This window comes from Ailuropoda melanoleuca, chromosome 18 (assembly GCF_002007445.2).
Source record: "Ailuropoda melanoleuca isolate Jingjing chromosome 18, ASM200744v2, whole genome shotgun sequence".
Taxonomy (NCBI): domain Eukaryota; kingdom Metazoa; phylum Chordata; class Mammalia; order Carnivora; family Ursidae; genus Ailuropoda; species Ailuropoda melanoleuca.
The window spans coordinates 5,903,728-5,926,523 of record NC_048235.1 but is presented as its reverse complement, the minus strand read 5'-3'; the positions used below and the strand labels follow the sequence as shown (position 1 = coordinate 5,926,523).

The following is a 22,796-nucleotide window of genomic DNA, read 5'->3' as shown; positions in this document are numbered from 1 at the left end:
GAGACAAAGATTCATTCACCGGATCAACAGCTCCATATAAGTTGCTAAGGGCTCTATTTTCGTTCCTGCAAATTTTTTCTCCTACACATCTTTATTTGCCGTTATGTTGAACCAGGTCCCCTAAGAGGCCCTCCTGTGGCAGTACAACTAGGTCCTAGATAAAATAAAACAAATTCCTAGCCCTTATGAAAATTTAAGCTAGTTCCAGGGGTGCCTGGGTGGCTCAGTCAGTTGAGTGTCTGCCTTCGGCTTGGGTCATGATCCCAGGGTCCTGGGGTCGAGTCCCGGGTCGGAGCTCCCTGCTCAGCAAGGGATCTACTTGAGGCTCATTTTCTCCCTCTGTCCATCCCTCCACTCATGTTCTCTCTCTCTCTCAAAATAAATAAATAAAATCGTTTTAAAAAAATAAAATAAAAGGGTCACAGAAATTATAAAAGAACAAACTAGAACCTTAAGAAATAAAATAACAATAATCCCATAGGTGGGTTAAATAGCAGATTCGCCACAGGTTAAGAGAGAATTGGTGACCTGGATACAGATCTGAAGAAAATATCCAGACTAAACCAGGAGAGAACAAAGAGAACAAAACATGAATGAAAAGCTGAAGAGCCCTGGAAGATGGGGTGTGGTGTAACAAACGTCCACCAGAATCCCACGGGCTGGGGAGGGTGGAGGAAAAAGGCAGTGCTTAGTAAGACAATTAGTGGGAGTCTTCCAGAATCCATAAAAGAAATGAACCCACAGACACAGAAAATACAGTTTCTATCACAGGAAATAAAAGATTTTACAAGAAACCACAAAGAAAATGAAGAATAAGATAAAATGATTAGACCACGAGGTATATTCTCAGAAGCAAAAAGACAAGGCAGAAAGAAGAGAAATAATCCAGCTTAGTCTGTTAGGGCCACTGCAAGAAAACACCACAGACTGGATAACCGAGATGCATTTCTCAGAGCTCTGGAGGCTGGAAGTCTGAGATCTGGGCCCCCTTCCAGGTAACTGGCTTTTCTGTGTATCCTCACAGAGCAGCGGAGGCACGGGAGTGCGAATCTCATTCAGGGGACTCTGTCCTCGTGACCTAATCACCTAACACCAAACACCATCACATGCATTAGGATTTCAACAGAAGAATTCAGCCTAGAGCAAATATCTTCACAGTGTTGGGAGAAAATAACAGTCAATCTGGAATCAATCATCCAGCGACACCTTTTTAACAACACAGACAAAACAACCTATTTTTTGATAAATAAAAACGAAGAGCAAGCATTACCAACATCAGTCCTTCATCAAAGGAACATCGAACAGACCGACTTCAGGAAGATAACGTACAAAGTAATGGTCGGTCAAGAAACTGGTAAATATATCAGTCAATCTAAACAAAGCTGTTTGTACTGATGATGAGGGTGATAGCATATTTATGTTATTAAATTTAAAAAAATAAATAGATAATGATGGACAGCAACAGCATGCAGGCCACAAGCAGGTGAATATGGCTGGTGTTCATGGACCGGTGCATGCCTGCAACTCTTCCAGCTGCTGGGAATACAGCAGTGGACAGAGACCAAACCCCCAGCTCTCGCGGAGCTTACATTTTTTAGACTTTACATTCCTAAGTATTAACTTAAGAATCATTAGGAAATTGTTACATATGTATGGTAATATTTCATGGTTTACCTGATTTTTTGAAAATCAATGAATTAAAAATTAAATGAAACAAAAAGCCTCAATCAATTCAAAATAAACTAAGAGGAAAAATAAGCACAGAAAATAAGCATAGATCATACATAAAGGACAAAGAAGAAAGTAAGTCAAATTAAATTGACATTCGTATACCAACCAAGGAAAAAAAGAGATCTTCAGATTGCATTTTTAAAAACCGTCTTTATGCTATTTAAGAGATCTCTCTAAAACCTAAGAACATAAAAAGGATGAAAGTAAAATGCTTACACACTATCTACTGTTGACAGTTTGTAGTTCAGATTGACCAGAAAAGACCTCTTTCTCTGTGCCCTTAGTGGGTTTGTTTTTAATCTAATTTTCAATGACATTTTTTTTCTTTATTATTTTTTTAGAACGGGGGAGGCGCAGAGGGAGAGGAAGAGAGAGACTCTTAAGCGGGCTCCACCTCCACGCTCAGTGCAGACCCAGACGTGTGGCTCAATCTCATCACCCTGAGATCATGACCTGAGCCGAAAACCAAGAGTCAGATGCTTCACCGACGGAGCCACCCAGGCCCCCCTCAATCATGTTTTAAAATTTACTCGCCTCGTTTCCATGAGAGGGGATTTATTGGCACTACTCACACACATGTGATAAAACAGATTTATTTCTGTTAGTATCTCTCCAAGATCTGCAATTTTTTTCCATAACACTGGTTCCTGAGGCTCCTCTCAGCTTATGAGATTAGATATTGCTTTCTCTTGCCTCGACACTCTCATTTTAGCAATTTCTATGTGAGGTAAGCCTAAATGAGCTAACAAGTGCACGTTCTCACGGGTAATTTTTCTTTACGCTCCTCGGTGTTGTAAATGGTGACGCAGCAGGAAATGGTGAACTGTTACTTGTTTTCCCAACTGCATCACCAGAGGGCGCCAAAGCTCCAGGAATCCGCAATAGACACGCATTTGCGGAAAAAACCATTACAATGATTGGATTTCTCCAAAGTTTTTCACAAGAATACAGCTGTGCAGGATGAAGAATGTCCACTTCGTGAGGGTGAAATGAAATGCCAGGGCATCGAGGTGTAGAATCACACTGCCAGAGCACACTGCCCTGAAGGCTCTTTGTAAAATAATTTGGCACTAAAACATTTTACCGTAAAGAAATAAATTTTAAAATCAAGAAACTTGGAAAACTCTATTGGTGAAAATAACTTCCCTATCCAGTGACTTTACAGGTTACATTGAATAAAAAAATCTCATTTATATAGAAAATTATTTTCCCATGCCATCTCACGAAATAGTTAATTGAAACAGCAATACACTGGATACATTTCTCTCTTTTTCTATTAAACTTCGTAAAGCTTGTTGGGCCTGGATTTCTTCTACTGACAGCTATGTAAGATGTTACCAGGAGGCAAAACCAGTCAAAGGTACCATACATGGGACCTCTTTGTGCTAGCACCGAACCCCGTATATACCATGTTTTTCCCGATATACATGAAGGATGAAGGGTAATTTATCAATTAGGCACAGTAAAAGACTAACAATGATAACTAACAATAAAACAGAACAATTACAACTTTACCATAACAAATGTGAATGTGCTCTCTTTCTCTCTCTCCCACTCTCACAATGTCTTATTTTACTATCCTCACCCCTCTTGTGAGATAAAACACCCACCCAAGAAGATGGAGGGGAGCGAGGTCAGCATTGTGACCTCAGCATTATGATGTCAGCGTTATGACGTCAGTGTTATGACGTCAGCATTATGATGTAGCCACAGGCGCTACTGACGTCCTGACACTGCGTGAGAGGGAGGAGCTTCTGCTTCAGGAACAAGGTTGCCCGGCAGGTAACAGAAACCCTGGATAAGGGAAGACGACTGATTTTCTTTTTAATTTCTTTAAGCAGGGGACGGGCAGAGGAGGAGAAAGAATCTTAAGCGGGCTACGCGCCCAGCGCTCAGCCCATTGCAGGGCTCAATCCCACCACCCTGAGAGCATGACCTGAGCGGAAATCAAGAGTTGGTCGCTTAACCCAGTGAGCCACCCAGTGCCCCACTACTGATTTTCTAATTAGTAAAGATGAGCACTCGGGAAGATTTTAGGACCTGTTAACAGTGTTGTAGGTGTATTTCATTTTCACAAAGGTTATCGAGGATTTTAAGTAGACAAATGACCAGTGGAAGGAAATAATGTGATGCACTGACTTAAATAAAAATAAATATTTACGACTTGGTGCAAAAGATATTCAGTACATACTGGCTTAATTGACTGTTGCTGTGAGATAATCAAGCGTAAAGGGCTGGTGGTTTGTGAACTACCGATTTTAAGTTGGACGTTATAAATCACGTCAGGATCCTCATCTCTTAGTCTCCTGATTAGGTTTCTAACACGTTACCCTGACCATTGTCACTTCCCGGATAAGGACCCATGGTGCTGTCGGACGATGCTGCAGTTTTCTTCGCTCTCCAAATACCAAGCACAGTGTTGAACTTTCTCTGAACTGCTCCCAGAAGGAAGCAGTGGTTAAGAAATCTCACTACCGGGGCGCCTGGGTGGCACAGCGGTTAAGCGTCTGCCTTCGGCTCAGGGCGTGGTCCCGGCGTTCTGTGATCGAGCCCCACATCAGGCTCCTCCGCTGGGAGCTTGCTTCTTCCTCTCCCACTCCCCCTGCTTGTGTTCCCTCTCTCGCTGGCTGTCTTTCTCTCTCTGTTGAATAAATAAATTAAAAAAAAAAAAGAAAAGAAAAGAAATCTCACTACCTTTGAAGTTCTGAGAAGCAGCTACACTTCAAGGGATCACCTCCCCATGCATTCCAAGAACTGAAGGCTTCCACCCTTGCTCATGATTACCCTGTTCACCTCTCTAAAACCCCAAGCCTTCTTCCTTTTCTTTAAGACATTCTTCTGCAGAAACGAATGTTCCCCCAATCAAAATAGCCAGAAGAAAATCATCTCCTTCATTGGCTGGTGCATTGTGTCTTGCACACCAACTTCCAGCCAAAGTTTTATTTCTTGATTTTTTTTTCCTGGTGCTTTTTATTTCACCTGGTTAAAATGACAGCAGATTTTCCCATACTTTTCATGATCATTGATAAATTAATCTATCTGATTGAGCTGAGAAATTGATCTTTTTCCATTTTTACTAGAAAAACACTGGAGCAGACTCACCACTTTGCATCAAGTGAAATAACTACCTAAATTGTTCTATAATTATATGTAAGAGGGAAAAAAATGTGTCTTTGCTGAGACTTTGCACTTTAAAGTCTGTGAACTGCTCAGCTCTGTTGCCTCAACTCCCCCACATGCCCGACACTTCATAGAAATAATAAAAACCTGCTATATGCCAAGAATGCTAGAAGGTCCTTTGCCTGCCCATACTTATTTCTCTCAGCAATTTCGAGGGAAAGTCACGATCATCCCCACGTTTCTGAGGAGACAGCGCCCCCTTATGGAGGAGCATTCCCTCTCTGGTGCAGGCGCCAGGGTCCGGATATTGGCTTTACCGCTAACTACCCTCACCACCTGGGGCAAGTTGATCTCGGCGTTCTTGTCCTTAAAATGGAAATGATAATAGCATCTGCCTCATAGAGCTGTTGTGAGTTCACTTAACGGGGAGTTCAATCTGTGCAAGCACATGTACTAATGCCAGGCACATACAATTCAGTCAATATCAGACACGCCATGTGGGCAAAGTCACTCTGTTCGGAAAGTGAGTACCACTTACCCAAGTTCACGTCGCTGGAAAGTGACCGAACCAGAATCCAAACCCAGATGCTTCTGACTTCAAAGCTGATAACTCGTTCTGTTACGTGGCCCTGCAGAAGCTGAGGTCTTCTGTAAAACTGTATGTACATATTTTGACTGCAAAGAAGAGGGGTAGAGTTACCAATAAAAGACTTTTGAAAATAGAACTATCTGTACTAATACCCATTAGGCTAATTTTTTTTTAAAGATTTTATTTATTTATTCGATAGAGATAGAGACAGCCAGCGAGAGAGGGAACACATGCAGGGGTAGTGGGAGAGGAAGAAGCAGGCTCACAGCAGAGGAGCCTGATGTGGGGCTCGATCCCAGAACGCTGGGATCACGCCCTGAGCGTGAAGGCAGACGCTTAACCGCTGTGCCACCCAGGCGCCCCTAGGCTAAATTTTATTTGGGGAAAAAAGGATGTAAATATGATTTTAAGAAGAAAAAAGAATGATAAAGTTTTTAACATTAAGGAAGGATTTGTTGGCTAAATAAATGGCTGTGACTATCAATCATTATGGTATTTCTATTCCATCCGATACATTTAGATACATTTCTTAAAGCAATACAACAGCTTGCACTTTAAGATGTTAAGGTTTACAGTATGCCAAAAATTACATCTTTTCTACTATTTTAACAAGATGAAAAATTGTAGATGTCTAATAATATTCATGATTCTTGTTTTTCCCCCACAAATCTTCTATATGCTATGCAAGCAAAAATGTTTGAAGATCTCTTTCCTGGAGAAACACAGACCCATCCACCAGGCTACCTGTGTAAGAATACTCACAGCGACTGTCCATCAATAGAACAGATGAAGAAAATTTGCAGACTATGGATTATTATGCATCACTATATTACATAATTATTACTACATAACAAAAATGCATAAACTATCATTTCCCACAAAAATATTAATGAATCTCTCAAATTTACTGCTGAGCCAAAGCAGCGAGACACAAAAAATTTCTATGGTAAGATTCATTTATGTTCATAACAAAGCAAAACTAAATTATACTGCTTAGGGATGTGTCATAAATTATGTCATTACTCCCAAGATTTCCTTCCCCCTTCCCCACAAGAGGATTATGAAATGCATGGGACTTGCACTATTTCCTTATTGAATTTACATTTCCACCCTTTTGAGTTCAGGTCAAAGGCTTTGCCATGTGACATGCGTGAGCCAATTAATGAGTAATTAATGAGTAAACAAGAAGCTTGTCACATTCAACCAGAGGCTCCGAGAGGCATCAAGAATTTCTTCCTGTTCTCCTGCTCTTTGCCATTTCAAAGGGAACAGTCCTTTTCAATTTGGATTTTGGAATGAAGAGACATGAGGAGTTTATCCTAAGCCAAACCATAAAACCTCATCAATACAAGAAATACAGGTTTGTAAGCCAGTGAGATGTTGCCATTGTTCGTAATGACAGCAAAACTACTATGACGTAACACAGATGCTAAAACTTTCAAGTAAAGCAAGAAAAGGACACAAAAGTGAAGGCAGCGGAGAGGGAGGAGTTGCGATCCAGAAGTGGTAGGGGAGGGAGGCTCGGGGTGGTGGTTATGATGCACGCTGTGTGATTATTCAATGAACTACATACAAGTATCTCGGCAGTTTTCTGCATTCCTTTTCTCCAACTAAAAATGTAAGACAGGCAAAGATACAAACTTATAAGAATTTGATTGTCCTTTGCCTCATTTCAAGTGTAAATTACTCCCGAGCCCTATTCTATTTAACATTATTTAATATTAAGCATTATCAAGTGATATTACTGAAATACTGTCTAAGCAACTATAACTACTCATCATACTCATTTTCTTGCTTTTCATTAATTCATTCAGTAAATATGTATTAAGGGGCGCCTGGGTGGCACAGCGGTTAAGCGTCTGCCTTCGGCTCAGGGCGTGATCCCGGCGTTCTGGGATCGAGCCCCACATCAGGCTCCTCTGTTATGAGCCTGCTTCTTCCTCTCCCACTCCCCCCTGCTTGTGTTCCCTCTCTCGCTGGCTGTCTCTCTGTCAAATAAATAAATAAAATCTTTAAAAAAAAAAAAAAAGTAAATATGTATTAAATGTCCCATATGGATAAAACAAAATAAACATAGCTCTCCCTATCATGAAACTGATGTATACATACATTTGCATATATATATATATATATATATGTATACACACATCTCCTGGCAGCAAGCGCTATCAGTAATAATGCTGCAAAGGAAAAGGACAAAGAATGACAGGAGTATGATTTTCAAGAAGGTAGGCAGGGAGCCGATGAGGTTATGTATGAGAGAGATAAAGAGATCGGGGAGGATCTGAGGAAATAATCCAGGGAGAGGAACAAAGAAGTGCATTCACAACAGGAACCTGCTTGGCAAGTTGGAGGATCAGCAAGGTAGTCAGTGGTGGCTGCTGAGCTGTGTGTGCGTGTGTGTGAGTGTGTGTGTGTGTGTGTGAGATATGGTAGTGTGCTTTCAGTGAACCCAATTCTTCTTATGCTCCTTATATGGAAGCTATGGCATCCCAGCAGCTTGGAGGGTCTCAACTGTTTAAAATTACCTGTACTCAATAGTCTGACTCCCAGGTATCTCTTCCAAGTCCAAATGGCAGGGACAACACTAGATCAAAGTTGGGCAAGAGCTCTGAGCAGCATTCACTGGGAGATCTTTTGCATATCTGAACTGCATTGAGTGATACAAACAACAGCAACCAGAAAAAAAAAAAAAAAAGAAAATCAATATAACGTGGGTACCCCTTCACTGAAATGTAAGAAATAAAAATCACTCTAAGGAGGAAATACTAGGTAGAAAGATTAGGTTTGTCAGGTAACTCTAATGCCTGTTAAGTTGTTTTAAAACCTAACTTAAAACCTAATACGCTCACCTTCAGAAAACCCTGAATGCCCAGACACTATAGATAACATAGACAAAAATATATGTAAAATGTGCAAAAGAATCAATGGGTTATTCCCTGGTTGGTATCAAGCAGGCTGCTGGTCAGGGGATGCTGGGGATCATAAGCAAAATGTGACAGATGACTGACTATGCAAGACTTATGCTCTGCGCCCATCTCATAGTTGTTTCTGAGAAGTGACCGCCCAAGGGAATATTGTCGTTCCCTAAAGCCCCTTGATCTATGCATGGTCCTGCAATTGGTTCTCACCCCTGGAATCTGACTCAGTGGTTATGTGACACTTCTGGGCCAAGCTAATTAGGTAAGATTTCTCCACTTTCCCCAACCCTGATAAACCAGGTGGGGGGCTGTGAGCCCCGGGATGGCCGTCCTAGGGTGGGACACACCTGGGTCCTTCAGTCACACCACGTGGAAAGCTGCCTGAACACCACCTTGGCTCCTTGCAAGTACAAGAAGCGAACTCTTATTTTCTTGAGCTACTCAAATTTTGGTGGTTATTACAACAGTTAGTGTCATTTTAATTAATACAGAGTACTTGAGCTCTCAAATGTTGAGGGCAACAACCAGGTAGCAATCAGCATCTCCCAACATAATAACATTTGTAAACTTTTAAGAGCAGGTGAACAGGATTCCCACTCAGTATTATAGTCCCTGCTTGTCTCTGCATACACAGAACAACAGTTAGGGAGTCTTTTTTTTTTTTAAGATTTTATTTACGTATTTATGTATGTATGTGTGTATGCATTAATTTATGTAGAGAGAGGAGCACACAGAGGGGGAAGGGGCAGAGGAATAGGGAGCAGACAGCCCAATGCGGGTTTCCATCCCAGGACCCCGGGATCATGGCCTGAGCTAAAGGCAGACCCTTAACCAACTGAGCCACCCAAGCGCCCTAACAGTTAGGGGAGTCTTAAAAGCAGCAGGGGAGGCTGCAGCAATGGGACAAGCCCTAAACTTCTCAAACCACACAACTTGGGGCCTCTTCTAATGGGATCTAGTTCCCTCTAAGCTCAAATGAGAGTTTGGGATCCCTTAGAGCACCTCAGAATCCACCTCCTCCACACTCACAGCCATCAGATTCCTTCTGGCCCTTTGTACTCACCTCCTTTCCCAGGTTGTTACAGCCCTTTGGAGCCGACAAGGGAGTGGGGCTGAAGGCAGGGAAGTGGTGGCCTTAGAAGGAACACAGGCTTGGGGGGGTGCCTCAGTCCTTAAGCGTCTGCCTTTGGCCCAGGGCCTGATCCCAGGGTCCTGGGATCAAGGCCCACATCCTGCTCTGCTGGGAGCCTGCTTCTTCCTCTCCCACTCCCCCTGCTTGTGTTCCCTCTCTTGCTGGCTGTCTCTCTGCCAAATAAATAAAATCTTTAAAAAATATATTTTAAAAAAGCAGAGGCTTTTTTGTCTCAGGTATCCAGCGCTGATCAGGACCTTTACTTTTCTACTCCCGAGTGCCTGTTTCCAACTATACTCAACACGTGCACCAGCGGGATGTGCATCAACTACACGGACTCCGGAAGGGAAATGCCTCTTTGCTATCCTCAGGTGGGAAGGAAAGGTCCAGCTGAGAAGCTACTTTAAGCTTGAGGTCTCTTCAAATAGAATAGGGCACACCTATTGAAGTGATCAATTTTCTTTCTGCAGGAATAACTCATTAATCAGGCAACTGTGTACTGAGCTCTGAATTCTTGCTTTAACCTATCATCTGGAGAGTAGGAAGATAAAAGAGTACGAGGGAAAATGTCTAAGGATTAACATTCTGACACAGCATTGCCCAGGTTTGGAGGAAACAAAAGCAAAAGCAAAATCTAGCTGACCTCTTTTATCATCCCAGATAACAGACACTTAGGTTAAAAAAAAAAAAAGTACCCTCTAAACCCAGCTGATCCCCTACCCTTGAAGCAGTACTTCTGTTCTGGTTGTCTTGTGTTCCCTGGTAAACGTGCTAGATCTTGCTAGAAACTCCTCTCTCTCCTGATATAAAAACGAAAAGTGAAACGTCCACAACACTGAATAGATTCAGTGCAGCACCTTGGGCCAGATGTGAGAGCCCTGGGCCAAGCCAGCCCATCCGCCCAAAATGCTGGAGGCTCCGCACCGCACTTTCAGACGGAGGCAGCTGTGTTGGTGACCCACCTCTTCATGAGCTACATGCACCTTGCGGTGGTTAAAAGCCAGGTCTAGGTTGTGGTTTTCTTGTATTAAAGTAAAGCACTTTACAGATCTCCAGGCACTATCTCTTGGCGCTGTCACGATCAAAAGCTGGGACTGCAAAAACACAGGTCATAGGGACAGGAGAGCAGCGTTTGCCACGACTGGGCAGTCTAAGTGGGCTCCAGAGGAAGTAAGAGTCAGATCGAACATCACCAGCAGCTCAAGAAAAAAGAATGAACGTGGCAGGGCTCATAAAGGAAGAAGAGCGTTAACTGCAAAGCAACCCCCATGGTTTGGCCACATTATAAAGACAAGGACTTCATTCATCATCAGTATTTATTGGGCGCCTAGGATGTGCAGGGCACTATGCTAGGCGCTGGGGAAGATACAAAGATAAATCCAACAAGACTGCCCTCAAAGAGCTTACAGTCTAGTATAGGAGCATACAGTGTCTGGAGAAGATATTTTAGATGTAAATCACCTCCCCCCACCCCCACCCCCACCCCACAAGAAGAAAAAAAAAGGAAAGAAAAGAAAAACAGTTAAGTTTACTAGACTTGGTTTCATCCATTTTCTTTTAGTTCAGCAGCTTCACGTAAAAAGCGTAAATCTGAAAGTCTTTTAAAATACAGTTACTCGTAAACAAAATTCATTTTCGTTAGAAAAAATGCTGTTTATTGCAATTAAGAAAATCCTCAAACATCTCTTCAGTATTTTCATGAATTTTTTCTTATGAATCTGTTATTTGTGAAGTAAACAATTTCCCAAATTGCATCAAAACACACAACTTTTTGAAACAGAACTCTTTAAACCACTGGCAGTCACACAGAACGCACAAGGCTTTCTCCTAAAAGGAAAGCTTCTGAAAGGAACAGGTGTTGTTTACTAACCAAAGTTCACAGCTCACGGTTTTTCTCCCTACACCCATTTCGTGTCAAATTCAAGATATTATAAAATAGCACCTCCAATAACCTACACGTCAAAGATCCAAAGCTTTAGATCACTAAGCTTTAGAGAGAATAGTGAAAAAAATGTTCATTATAACCTTGAAGCCCATAGCTTAGTGCTATTACTAGGCTGGCCAGACCCACCAAAAAACTGGAAAACAATTCCAAAAAGAGAAATTTGAAATAACCCGCTTTCTTATTACACCCTTACGAATTTCTGCATAAAGAAACCAAACGTCATCAATTGGGGAAATAAAAAACACTGACAGAGCTGCTTGTCTAGGTTAACCTGCTAGAGAAAAGGAGGGTGTGAGTACATTTAAAATTAGTTCATTTCTAACCGTTTAAGTATTTTTAGACAAGTAACTTGCAATTGTTCTCTTTTCCCGGTATCCTGGCAATGTCTGGGCTCAGATATTTCTTTTTTTTAAAGGTTTTTTTTTTTTAAGATTTTATTTATTTATTCGACAGAGATAGAGACAGCCAGCGAGAGAGGGAACACAAGCAGGGAGTGGGAGAGGAAGAAGCAGGCTCATAGTGGAGGAGCCTGATGTGGGGCTCGATCCCATAACGCCGGGGTCACGCCCTGAGCCGAAGGCAGACGCTTAACCGCTGTGCCACCCAGGCGCCCCTCAGATATTTCTAATAACACTTAGGGTTCTGTAAGTCTGAAGCCTTGGGTCTGTGTGGAGACTTTGCTAGACTTCTTGAAAACACTGACACTAAAGGTAGGTGATATGCTTATCAAACTGAACACGAGGCCATCTGTTTTCATGTTGAATCGTGGTCAACCAGCAAAGCTGTGCGCACCCGAAAATGAGTTCCTGAGAGAGGTTCCTTATTCCCACGTTGGAGCATTCATGTCCTGAGCAGTTTCCCAAAGTTGAGCAAAAACAAAACACCATTTAACCATTGTGCTAGTTGGGCCTTTTACTCCTCTTCCTCACCCAACTCCAAGAGAGCAGGTGGGCTTGTCAGGTAAACTTTAACTCAAGTAAATGTCAACATTCATCTCCAGCAAACCGACGGATCTGCTCACCCAGGGATAAGGGATTACTAAGCCAGCACCCGCACCTGGTCAGAACTGCTGGATTCTTGTGCATGCCTCCCTGAATGAATGTTACCAATTTTTCAGCTTTGACATCTCAGAGACTAAGTTTCCATGTGTTATATTTGTGCAAACGAAGTTAAATGTTCTGGGTATAAAATCTAACAGAAATAAAGTCAAATCAGCACGGACAGTTATGTGTTAAGTCTTTCGGTCATCTTCCTAACTTCACGTTACTAAGGTGCTTCTCTTTTCAATCTCTCTGCTGAACAGATACCACAAATTTTATAGACTTCTGTGGTATAAAAGAACCACTAAGTTAATGAGTTCAATTCTGTCATTTTACAGATAAAGAAACCGAGACCCTGAACAGTTTAATGAAAAAGCTGGGAGCCAAACCCAGTCTGGTATTCACGATACGACAGCTCTGACCTTGGACAGGAACACATGCTCTCACATACAATAGCTGTTAAAACCAACGTAATTAAATGGTGATGTATTTCCTATGAGGTAAATACAACAACTGTTAGCTTAAACCTATTCTTAGAAAACATTAGCCCTTTTTGGTTACTGCTGATGGTGTAACTACAGTGTTTGGTCTTGCTTTTAAGGGTCATTGATTTGTGGCTGCTTCCTTGAGGATGCTTAGTTACTCAGTGTAGAAAAAAAAATCATGTTAAATATGATCATATATTCAACCACGTATTACTCTGCATTTAATCTCTAAATCATGTCTACATACATCTGGATTCTTTTAACATATGCAAAATTAACTGATGCAAAGAATGAAATGAGATATTATCTCTACATAAGTTGTTGGCAGCTCGAGAGTGTCCAGGGTAACATAAAATATAATGAAAATTTTAAGTGAATTTTGATTAGTCTGTAACCTGAGCGAAAGGATAAGCTTAGAGAATTAATCTGAAGTTTTAACTCCCTTCCTTGCTAGCTATGCAACCTCAAAGCAATTCAATAAACTTCAGGGTTTCAGTTTCTTCATCTGCAAAGAGCTAACATTTCTACTACTCACCTCATTAGATTATCGAGGATAACACATAGTAAAATATAGGAGAGTGCTTGTAAGTGGAAAAGCGCACCAACTATTATTATTGTTACCCCAATAATTATTAAAATGTGGACCTACAGAAAATTTTAAATAATTACCACTCAGTGGCACTAGGCATGCTCACGAGAACAAACGTAACTCAGAAGGTAAACCATGCAAACATTTTCAACTTTCAATGGCAATGCTAAAAATTCACACAAAGATATAATACAAAGGAACATTTTTAGAGAAAGCACTGAGACACACATATTTGGTTGACTTAAGAGACTTTTAAATGAGTTAAAATGATTTACAGCTTATAAAGAGGTATTTAGTCTTTAAGTAGAGAAAGTTGCTAGTCACCTGTAAGAAAAACAAGCATAACAGGGCATTCCTAAGACAAATGGAATAAAATTCCATCACTTTCGGCTATTTTGTAAACCAAGTGTCTTACGAATAACCATTTTAATTTTTCCAGTAATGAGACATACCCTAAAAGAGAATGTCCATTTCTGAATCATATCTAATGTGAACTTGCATGAATGCAAGGAATACAACACAGTTCTTTTAACTCCACAGGCACCTACCAGTTTTAACTACTCTTCATGCTCACTGTATATGCCACAAGGAAGCGTGGCCATATAGGGAATACCTCAAACATAAACTGTTTTACAAATCTTTATTATGTAGTTGTCTTATTTTTATAATACTCCACTCTGGTGGCTTTTTGTGTGTTTTGTTTGTAAAATGAAGTTTAAGTAGCACGTTAACTTTTCCCTTCAAATATGCCTCTTATGTTAGTTCTTACACCCCAGCCCCCAAAAAGTAAAAACCAAATGAAGATGCAAGGGAAGAGAAAAACGAGATATGATTCATTAAGTATAAAAATACGTTGTTTCAAATTCAGAATAATTTAATAACTCTTCGTTATTTCATATGTATCTGGAAATGGGACAGATACGTGACCTGATCCTGTCACAAGAGGTAGAATTCCAGCATTTGGTACAACGTTCCAAGATAGGGTTAAAGTGACATTCCTGTTTCCCCTATAAAAAGACAGAACAAACATGTTTATTAGATGTCAGCAGAAACATTTTTAGTTCAATAAAAACATTATCAGAGCTATGGGCCAAAAAGCTGAAATGAGTAAAACAGACAGAATACATGAAGAGATTTGAGCTAGATACCAGAAGGCGAGAATCTGAAATCGAATTCTCTCATTATCTGGACTGTGAACAAATCATCATCTCTCATGACCAGCAATTTTTCATCTGCACAACCAGAGGTTTGGTTACAACAGCTCTCCCCTAAATTCCTTTCCAGGGTTTACTCAAAGAGCTTATGAGCTAAAATGACCCCAAACCTCAGTTATTCTCATTCCTTCGCTGCACATAAAAGGAAACGGAGGTTCCGAGAAGTTAAGCACAGCTGGACGCTCAGCATCAACTTCTAGACAGATGCGTTACTTCTTCCCAACGGGCTCCCTGACCACTTCGTCTCCCATTCCAGGAGCCCCTTCTTGCCAACGGCAGTCCTGTCCTACCTCCAGGTGGGCAAGCCCAGGCCCCCTGCGCACGTCACAGTGGAAACAGTGAAGGGCCTTTCTCATTTCACTTATTGCAAGAGAACTGAGCGCTCATCTTAGACCCATGTCTATGGCAGTGTTTCTACCCAATCTTCCAGTTCAGATCTGTATTTCTTCTCTCTTAACTTTCCTTTTTCCCCTCTAATCACTTTCTTTAAAACAAAAACTACATTATATCATTCTCTCCCCCACATTTAATTACATGTAAAGAATGACAAAGAATTGCTCACTTGAGGCCATTTCCATCGTCAAAGAAAAAATATTTTGTTTTCATATCTTTCAACAGCAGCTTTGGATTATCACCTCGCAGAACAATCTTGTCCCAAAGGACAACTTGGTTCAGAGCCTACATTAAAATGAAAATTAATTAGACAACTCATCAGAAATTGCATCTCTGTCACTTCAAATTAAAAGCAGTGCTATGCAAATAGTTTAATTTACATTAATGAATACAACTTTTGAGGGAATTGCTAAAATCCTAAAGCATACAAAATAAGAACAAGTGGATAGATACAAGAAGTTGAACCTTTATGGGACAAAAGATTATTTCCCTAAAGGAAATCACTACTTTTAAATAAAAAGAAACTGTATTACTTAGGGCCCTCAAAGCTTACCCCAAGATTTTAGACCCATGTGCCCTCCACAGTGAGGCACGTGGAGAAACAGAAGGGATTAGAATCCCCGGAAGGAAAGAAAGCATTCTCCTAAATCCCTTTTCCCTGTAAAATATCTGAGACCCCAGCGCACTGTGGACTCTGTATAGTGTCAGGGAAACTGAGACAACCATTCCTGTTCCATCACGCTGTTGATACAGGTCTCTGCTGCCAGATGAGGTCATGAATATTTATGTATCTCCAAGATCTTTAAATTATCAAGGAATCACTAAGGAAATGAAGCCTTCTAAAGATTTTTCCTTTACATTAATCATAAACACATCATTGTTTTATTATGGAACATTCTAGAAGTCAATTCTTTTAATCTGCTATTTTGACATATCAAAAACAAGTTCCGTTTGGAAAATGAGGGCCATTAAATGCACAGAAAACACATTTGTGACCACTATTAATCCCAAGAAATCTGTTCTTATTAAGCTATCATCCATTATTATTAGCCTGTGAGGCCAATTGCTCAGTGTGTAGTGACTACATTCACTGAGCAGGAATGTGGACGTTATTTCTAAGAAGGTTCAAATCTTTACCAGAAAGCTTCTAACACTGAACAGAAACATCAAGACTGCAGAACATATAATCTAACATATGCCAAAGTGAAATGACTTTTTATGTACATTTATTCATTCACCAAAGCAATGATCTGTCAAGTTACAAGTTGTATTTACTTACTAGTAACACTGGGGTAAACCAGAATTATTAATATAATTTAGAACCCTGTCGCCAAGAAGGTAACATAGTAATCTAGATAATTTGTTGAGACTTGTAGACTGGAATGTGTGTATAGTCATTACTCTTACCTTCAGAAGAGCTTTTTCTATATGTTCTTTTTAACATTTTGTTGATTCTCAAGGGCAGGAATCAAAACTTATTCAACCCAATAATCCTAGTACCTAACAAAATATTTGGCATAAAAGGCATGCTGAAAATAAATGTAAAATGAACTGAAGTACTAAAAATTCCAGCTAATCAATCAAACCAATCAACAGATGAAGCGGATTAATTTTTCATCCCTTGAAAGTGAATACAGTTCAAATAAAACACAGAAGTGGACTCATCTCTAACTACAAATTACCTTCAGACTATGCTGGTAACAAACATGAGGGTGACTTAGGTAAAAACAACACAGAAGCACATTTTAATTCCATGGATTTTACCTTCGTATTTTAATTCATTTATCACAATCATTCACTTAACACTTTCAAGGGATTTCTGTTTCAGCGACATTCTATATAAATATCTCAACCCTTACTCTCATCTGCAACAAAAGCTCTAAATCAGACTGGACCAATAAATTTCAATCACAAATTAATAATGTTAAGTGTTTTAATCTAATAGTTTAGTAGCTTTTAATGACAAAACTTCTGATAAACTCTAGTTTATGATTAAAAAGACTACTTCTAAGTCCTGAAATTGGTAAATCCCATACAACTCCAAAGCAAATTATTTCTCAATAGATGGAGATGTTAATTGTAGATACATGGCTTAGTAAAACGATCAAAACAGCTTGTATCAAAATAAAAATACAAATATTTAAGTGGATTTTAAAATAATCTGACAGGATTCAAAAATTCGTTCTTTACAGTTTTTGATTACATATATCGGTAATGAGAGTTGTAAACACAGGTCACAGATTTGTTGATTCAAATATATTGCCATCTTTTCTCCAATCAAAGCTGTGGAAAGAATACTTTAGCTTAAAGAATCCTATACCCACGCAGCAAATCCACATCCCCATTTCTTAGTACCTCATAATTCAACAACAACCTTTCTGATCTTATCATTGGAAATGGTCTCCAAAGATTTCTGAGCACAAATTATTTTGAGCACACACCCCAAGACGCACATTTTTATTTACAAATGTGCATAGTACACATTACTAATACCATTAGATGATATATCATCACTGATAGTGAATATAAATTTGCATTTCAAATAATATTTTTGACCAATGTTGAATTTTCTCAACCAACTTTTTATTAGACCTTTCCAGGTTCAAGTTTTTCTTTTCTTTTTATTTATTTATTTTTTTTACAGATTTTATTTTATTTATTTGACAGAGAGAGAGACAGCCAGCGAGAGAGGGAACACAAGCAGGGGGAGTGGGAGAGGAAGAAGCAGGCTCCCAGCAAAGCCAGGAGCCTGATGTGGGGCTCGATCCCAGGACCCTGGGATCATGCCCTGAGCCGAAGGCAGACGCTTAACGACTGAGCCACCCAGGTGCCCCAAGGTTCTCTCTTTTTCTAATCCATTAATGTGGCTCAGCAGCTCCAAAGAGGAACACACACATCAGCTCTGCCGAGTTCCTGTTGCTTACATGTGGTTGAACCATTTGCATTATTTTCAATGTGTAATGTCTTTGCAGTAATCTTTTAAAGCCATGTTTCCAATTTTGTGAGGCTTCATTTATTTAAAACTAGGTAACATCACCCACTGAACTGAATTACACTGCACAACTTTACAAAATGCTGAACTTGAATAAATAAACGCATGCAGAATGGTCAACCTTGTGCCCTGCAGAATTCCTCCTCTTCCCCCAGAGAAACTGCATGTTGTTGGAGACATGTGACCATCTGACCATGGGACTGAGTGTATTAATGTCAGTCCATATTGCAAGTATTCATAAAGTTTAACTTCTTTCCCTTTTATTTTAAACATATATAGCTAGACTCCTCGTTTCCAGTATGACATGTCAGGAGCTTGGAAGTTGCCACTCCACCTTAACATCAAGTAAAAAGCTAACGAACTGAAAAACTGGCAACTCTTGCTACCTCTGTAAGAGAAGAAACAATAGCTCTTAATGATTTTCCTTATATACCTAGGGATTACCATACAACCACCCCATTCTGGGGACAATACTAGAGCACTACAGAACCAGAAAAAAAAACAGAGGCTACCATCCAAAGGAGATGTTTTCTTAGTAGTCACCTCTGTAGGCTTGTGATTTTTACCAAACAACTCATGTCAGATACTCTGAATATATAAGATTTATATCCTTTCATAAAGAATGAGATTTTAAAGATCTATTAAAATACATATATACACACACATATATATACTTACATTATTTTTTGTTGAATATTCTGCTGATAAATAAAGAAACAACTGCTTAACATTCCAATCAAATATATTCTCCAGATGTAAACAAATTAAGGAATATACAAATCATAAAGCAGCATACAACTTTTAAACCAATCTTATTATCCACAGCAATACCAATACTAAAATAGAAAAAAAAAAAGAGGTGGCCCAGAAACATACTGAGACATTAATTTAATAAAAATATATAAAAGAAATATATTATAAAATCCAGCTCATTAAAAAAAAAAAAAGTATCAGTGAGATTATTAGCATCATCCCCTGCGCCTCTAACCACGATTTAATAAGAAAGTAACAGAGCAATACAAAATTTAGCTTTCTGTAACATCAACTAAGTCTAAAAGAAAGAGGATTTAATCTTTCAAGCACATTCAATCCCATGGAAGTTCTAAAGTATAACCAATCATCACAGTTTAAATTTACTGATAAGCAAACATGAACCAGCTCACGTAATTAAACCAAGTATAATAAACTGTTCACGTTGCTTTTGGACCTATGCCAGTAGAGATCAAAATGTCTGTCCACGATGTACTTTGTAAGAATATGCAGCTGAACATCAATTTGTTCTCATCAGCTTACCAGAGTGAAAAAAAAAATTTACAAGGATTAATTACACGACCGGTGTCACTGCGAAATGAACTGAGTTAGAGTTTGGATTTTATTAAGTATAACATGTAAATGGCTACGTCACTTTATTACACACATTTACACATACTGATAGCAACAGGTCATTATATTCTGCTTTTAGATACGTGTATCTGCTAAGAATCACTATTGTAGAATTGAGAAGTCTAGGATAGCTCTTTATAAAAACAGGTCCAATTTCAAGTTCCAGCAGCAGCATTAAGAAAATCCGACTGCAAATGATGAGATTGAGAATATATAAATACAGTAGCTGAGATGTCAGGAAATTTCACTGTAATTCTCCAGATAAAGTTACTACTTTCATAAGAGATCCAAACTAACTCATACTAGATTGTTTTAAAACGACACTGAAGGTTTAAAAGCAGACACACCAAGTTTCCCATAGGACTCTTCTGACAGTTAAGCTCTATTTCCTAAAAAAAAAGTGCCTAGAGAACTAATTTCTAATCTACTTCTAAACCCAACACGTTATTTCTAAAAAATTAAGTTAAAGTAATTTCATGGCAGTAAAGAGCCGTATCAGGTAAACTCCCCGGGTTGGTTATCTGCTTCAACTGTTCTGACAGTTGCTTTACAGAAGTTCAGACAATGCAATCACCATACCCAATTTTAATCCTGAGGTCTTCAAAAGGCAGATGTGATCATACTGGAGGTGGCAGGGAACAACACTGCCAAGATATTAATCTAAGACCCTAAAAGATTAAATTGGCCAAAATGGACAGAGTTATCAAATGGTGGAAACACAAGATAAAAAAGAGTAAACCATCCCCATTTTAAAGTAACTCTTTTAAATGTTAAGATTTCTCTTATTATAAAAGTACTTATAAAAAAAAAAGACTATGGCAAAATTCTAATGTGGTTCACCAATAATTGCTTTGATAACGACATTCTAAACCTTAACAGATGCCAATTCACTTTTTTAACATATGTTTCTCTCTGCTAATCACAATATATGGATACATTACTTGGGATTGTACATGAAATATTCCATCTAGGAAGGCTGAGCACTGGTAACAATTTTCTTTCTATAATCCAAATGACCTGATTTTATTTTTTTCTGAAATATAGATTCAAACTCTCTTAAAGCTTCCAATTTATTTAACATTTCTGTGAAAAATTTAAAGTCGGTTCACAAAACAATAACCGAAGAATCCAGAAATAAATTTTCTCAAGGTGTGAATGAGGAGATATTGAGACTATTTTACTAACGGCAACCTAGATATAGAAACTTCTGAAGTTTGGTTGATTCAAGGGATAGTCAGACTCACTGCCCCCACCCAAAATCACTAAACAATGTGTATATCATTATATCACTACAGAGGAAGCAATAAAATGTTTTCTTAAAGGATATCAGCAGTTATATCAAATGTAATGAAGCCCAGATCACTTCTTTCTCTAGGTCCAGTGAAGTCTTCTACATTTTTTCTAAAAATAAAGATAAAAGTTTTACCATCCTTCAAACATAACAGCACACACAATTCACATAGTTCCTTAAAGTGAAACACAGGATCTAGATGGAGGCACAGGTGGAAGGGCAATCCCACAAAGAAACAAGTAAAAATCAGAGAAACTTGTGTGAAGAGAGGATAAAAATTTTAATCCAATATTTAATTTAAAATATTTAATCCAATATAAAATTAGGTATGTAGCTATGCATATAGCATATGCATAGGTCTGTATGCATATATGCATATACCTTAAAAGAGAATCCCTAGCAAAATGGGAGGCGGGGAGTGTAAAAACTGCTCAAAGGGAGTGTAAACACTTGCTGTGAAGCATTTGGTAGCAGGGGTAGGAGGTTACAGACGACTACAGGCGGTGAGGGAAAACTAAGATAAGATGATAAGCAGTGCTATTTATTGAGCGCTTACTGTGTGTCCGGGTCAGGTCCAACAATGTATTTTTCATAATTATCTCAAATAATCCTCACAACAAGCCTACGAGTTGGGTATTATTTCCATTCTAGACAAAAGGAAATTAAGACCCAGGACGGTAAGAAACTTGCTCAAGATTAATAACAGCTAACAGTGCCTGTGTCTATTTGAATCTGAAAAACAGTATCTAGCAAGCAGCAATAGAGGGGGAAAAAAAGGAATGGGGGGCATTTGGAAGAAGCACTTCACAACAGAGGTGGCTATTCGATGGCTGGCTTGTCGGGGACTCCGACAAAGAAATCAAGAAAACTAACGCTGACGAACGAGAGTGAACTTGATGCAAGATGGAATAGAGAGAATGTGAGAACCGAGAAAAAAAGCTACGTATCCAAACAACAAAAAAAAAGTGTTAGCGAACAAAAATTATCAAGGAAAAATTAAACAGGCATTAACGAAATGACAACGTCATTCTGAAATCCCATTTTGGGCACTTTCGCAGATTTCTTCAAGCGGCTGACTGTTAAAAAATACCCGATGCGTATCAGAGAGCTAGGATGTCGAATGCTCTCAGCGCATCCTAACCTCTCTTGCCAACTTCAAAGCAGCTGCGAGTATGTGCCGCCCACCAAACGAGGAAGGACAAGAACTGCAGAGGGCACGTCAAACAGGGCCAAGTCCGGTTATAAATGGCACAGCCGAGCCGCGGCGGCCGGCCCCGGAGCCGGGCTAGCCCGCGGCGGACCGTGCGGGCGGGCGGGCGGNTTGAAGGCGGTGGTGATGAAGCAGCCGAAGGTGAGCGCCGCCATCACGCTCAGCGAGAAGGCGAACAACGAGTTCGCCCGCGACAGCACCGTGTTCATCGCGACCGTCCTCCCCGAGCCCCGTTCCGCAAGCACACCGGGGACCCCGTTCCGGCCGCGGACCGGCTCCCTGCGATCCGCGCCGCCTGCGCCGCGCGCGTTCCGGGAGCGCGCGCCCCCGCGGCCCCGCCTCCTTTCCGGTCCTCCGACGCGGGCGAGCGCGCGCGCACCCGCCTCCCGGGACACACCCACCCTCACGGCCTATCGCCGCCACCAATCAGCGACGAGAAGGAGGGGCGGGGTTTCTCCACGGAAGACCCGCCCCCTGCCCTCGCTTCCTCTGCTCCAGGCCCTTACGCTCGCCCACCCTTGTTTCTTGGTCCTTTGGTCTGGTGGTCACCCCCCGAGGATTCTTGGGTGCTAATATTTCATTAATTTGCACTTAAACCCAGCAGCAAGGCAAGGTAGTTTGGAATGTATTCTGAGGCATCGCGTTTGGAAGCAGCGCTTCACAAAACTCTTGCCCTTAGTCAAATCTGGTCAAAGTTAAAACAGTTTTTTGGAGGGTATGTATGGGACAGGGAAAAAGAGAGGCATCCCAGGTCTCCAAAA

General features: G+C 40.2%; 1 protein-coding gene across 1 annotated transcript; it reads right to left on the bottom strand.

The window, feature by feature from the left end:
* Positions 1-13,782: 13,782 nt before the first annotated feature.
* Positions 13,783-22,390, bottom strand: SPCS3 (signal peptidase complex subunit 3). Its single transcript, XM_034647764.1, has 5 exons — positions 22,078-22,390; positions 20,862-21,103; positions 18,830-18,906; positions 15,329-15,444; positions 13,783-14,559 (listed from the first exon to the last, which is right to left on the bottom strand). The coding sequence occupies exons 1-5, from the start codon at positions 22,242-22,244 to the stop codon at positions 14,427-14,429; spliced, it is 735 nt and encodes a 244-aa protein (XP_034503655.1). The 5' UTR covers positions 22,245-22,390; the 3' UTR covers positions 13,783-14,426.
* Between the last annotated feature and the right edge of the window lie 406 nt (positions 22,391-22,796).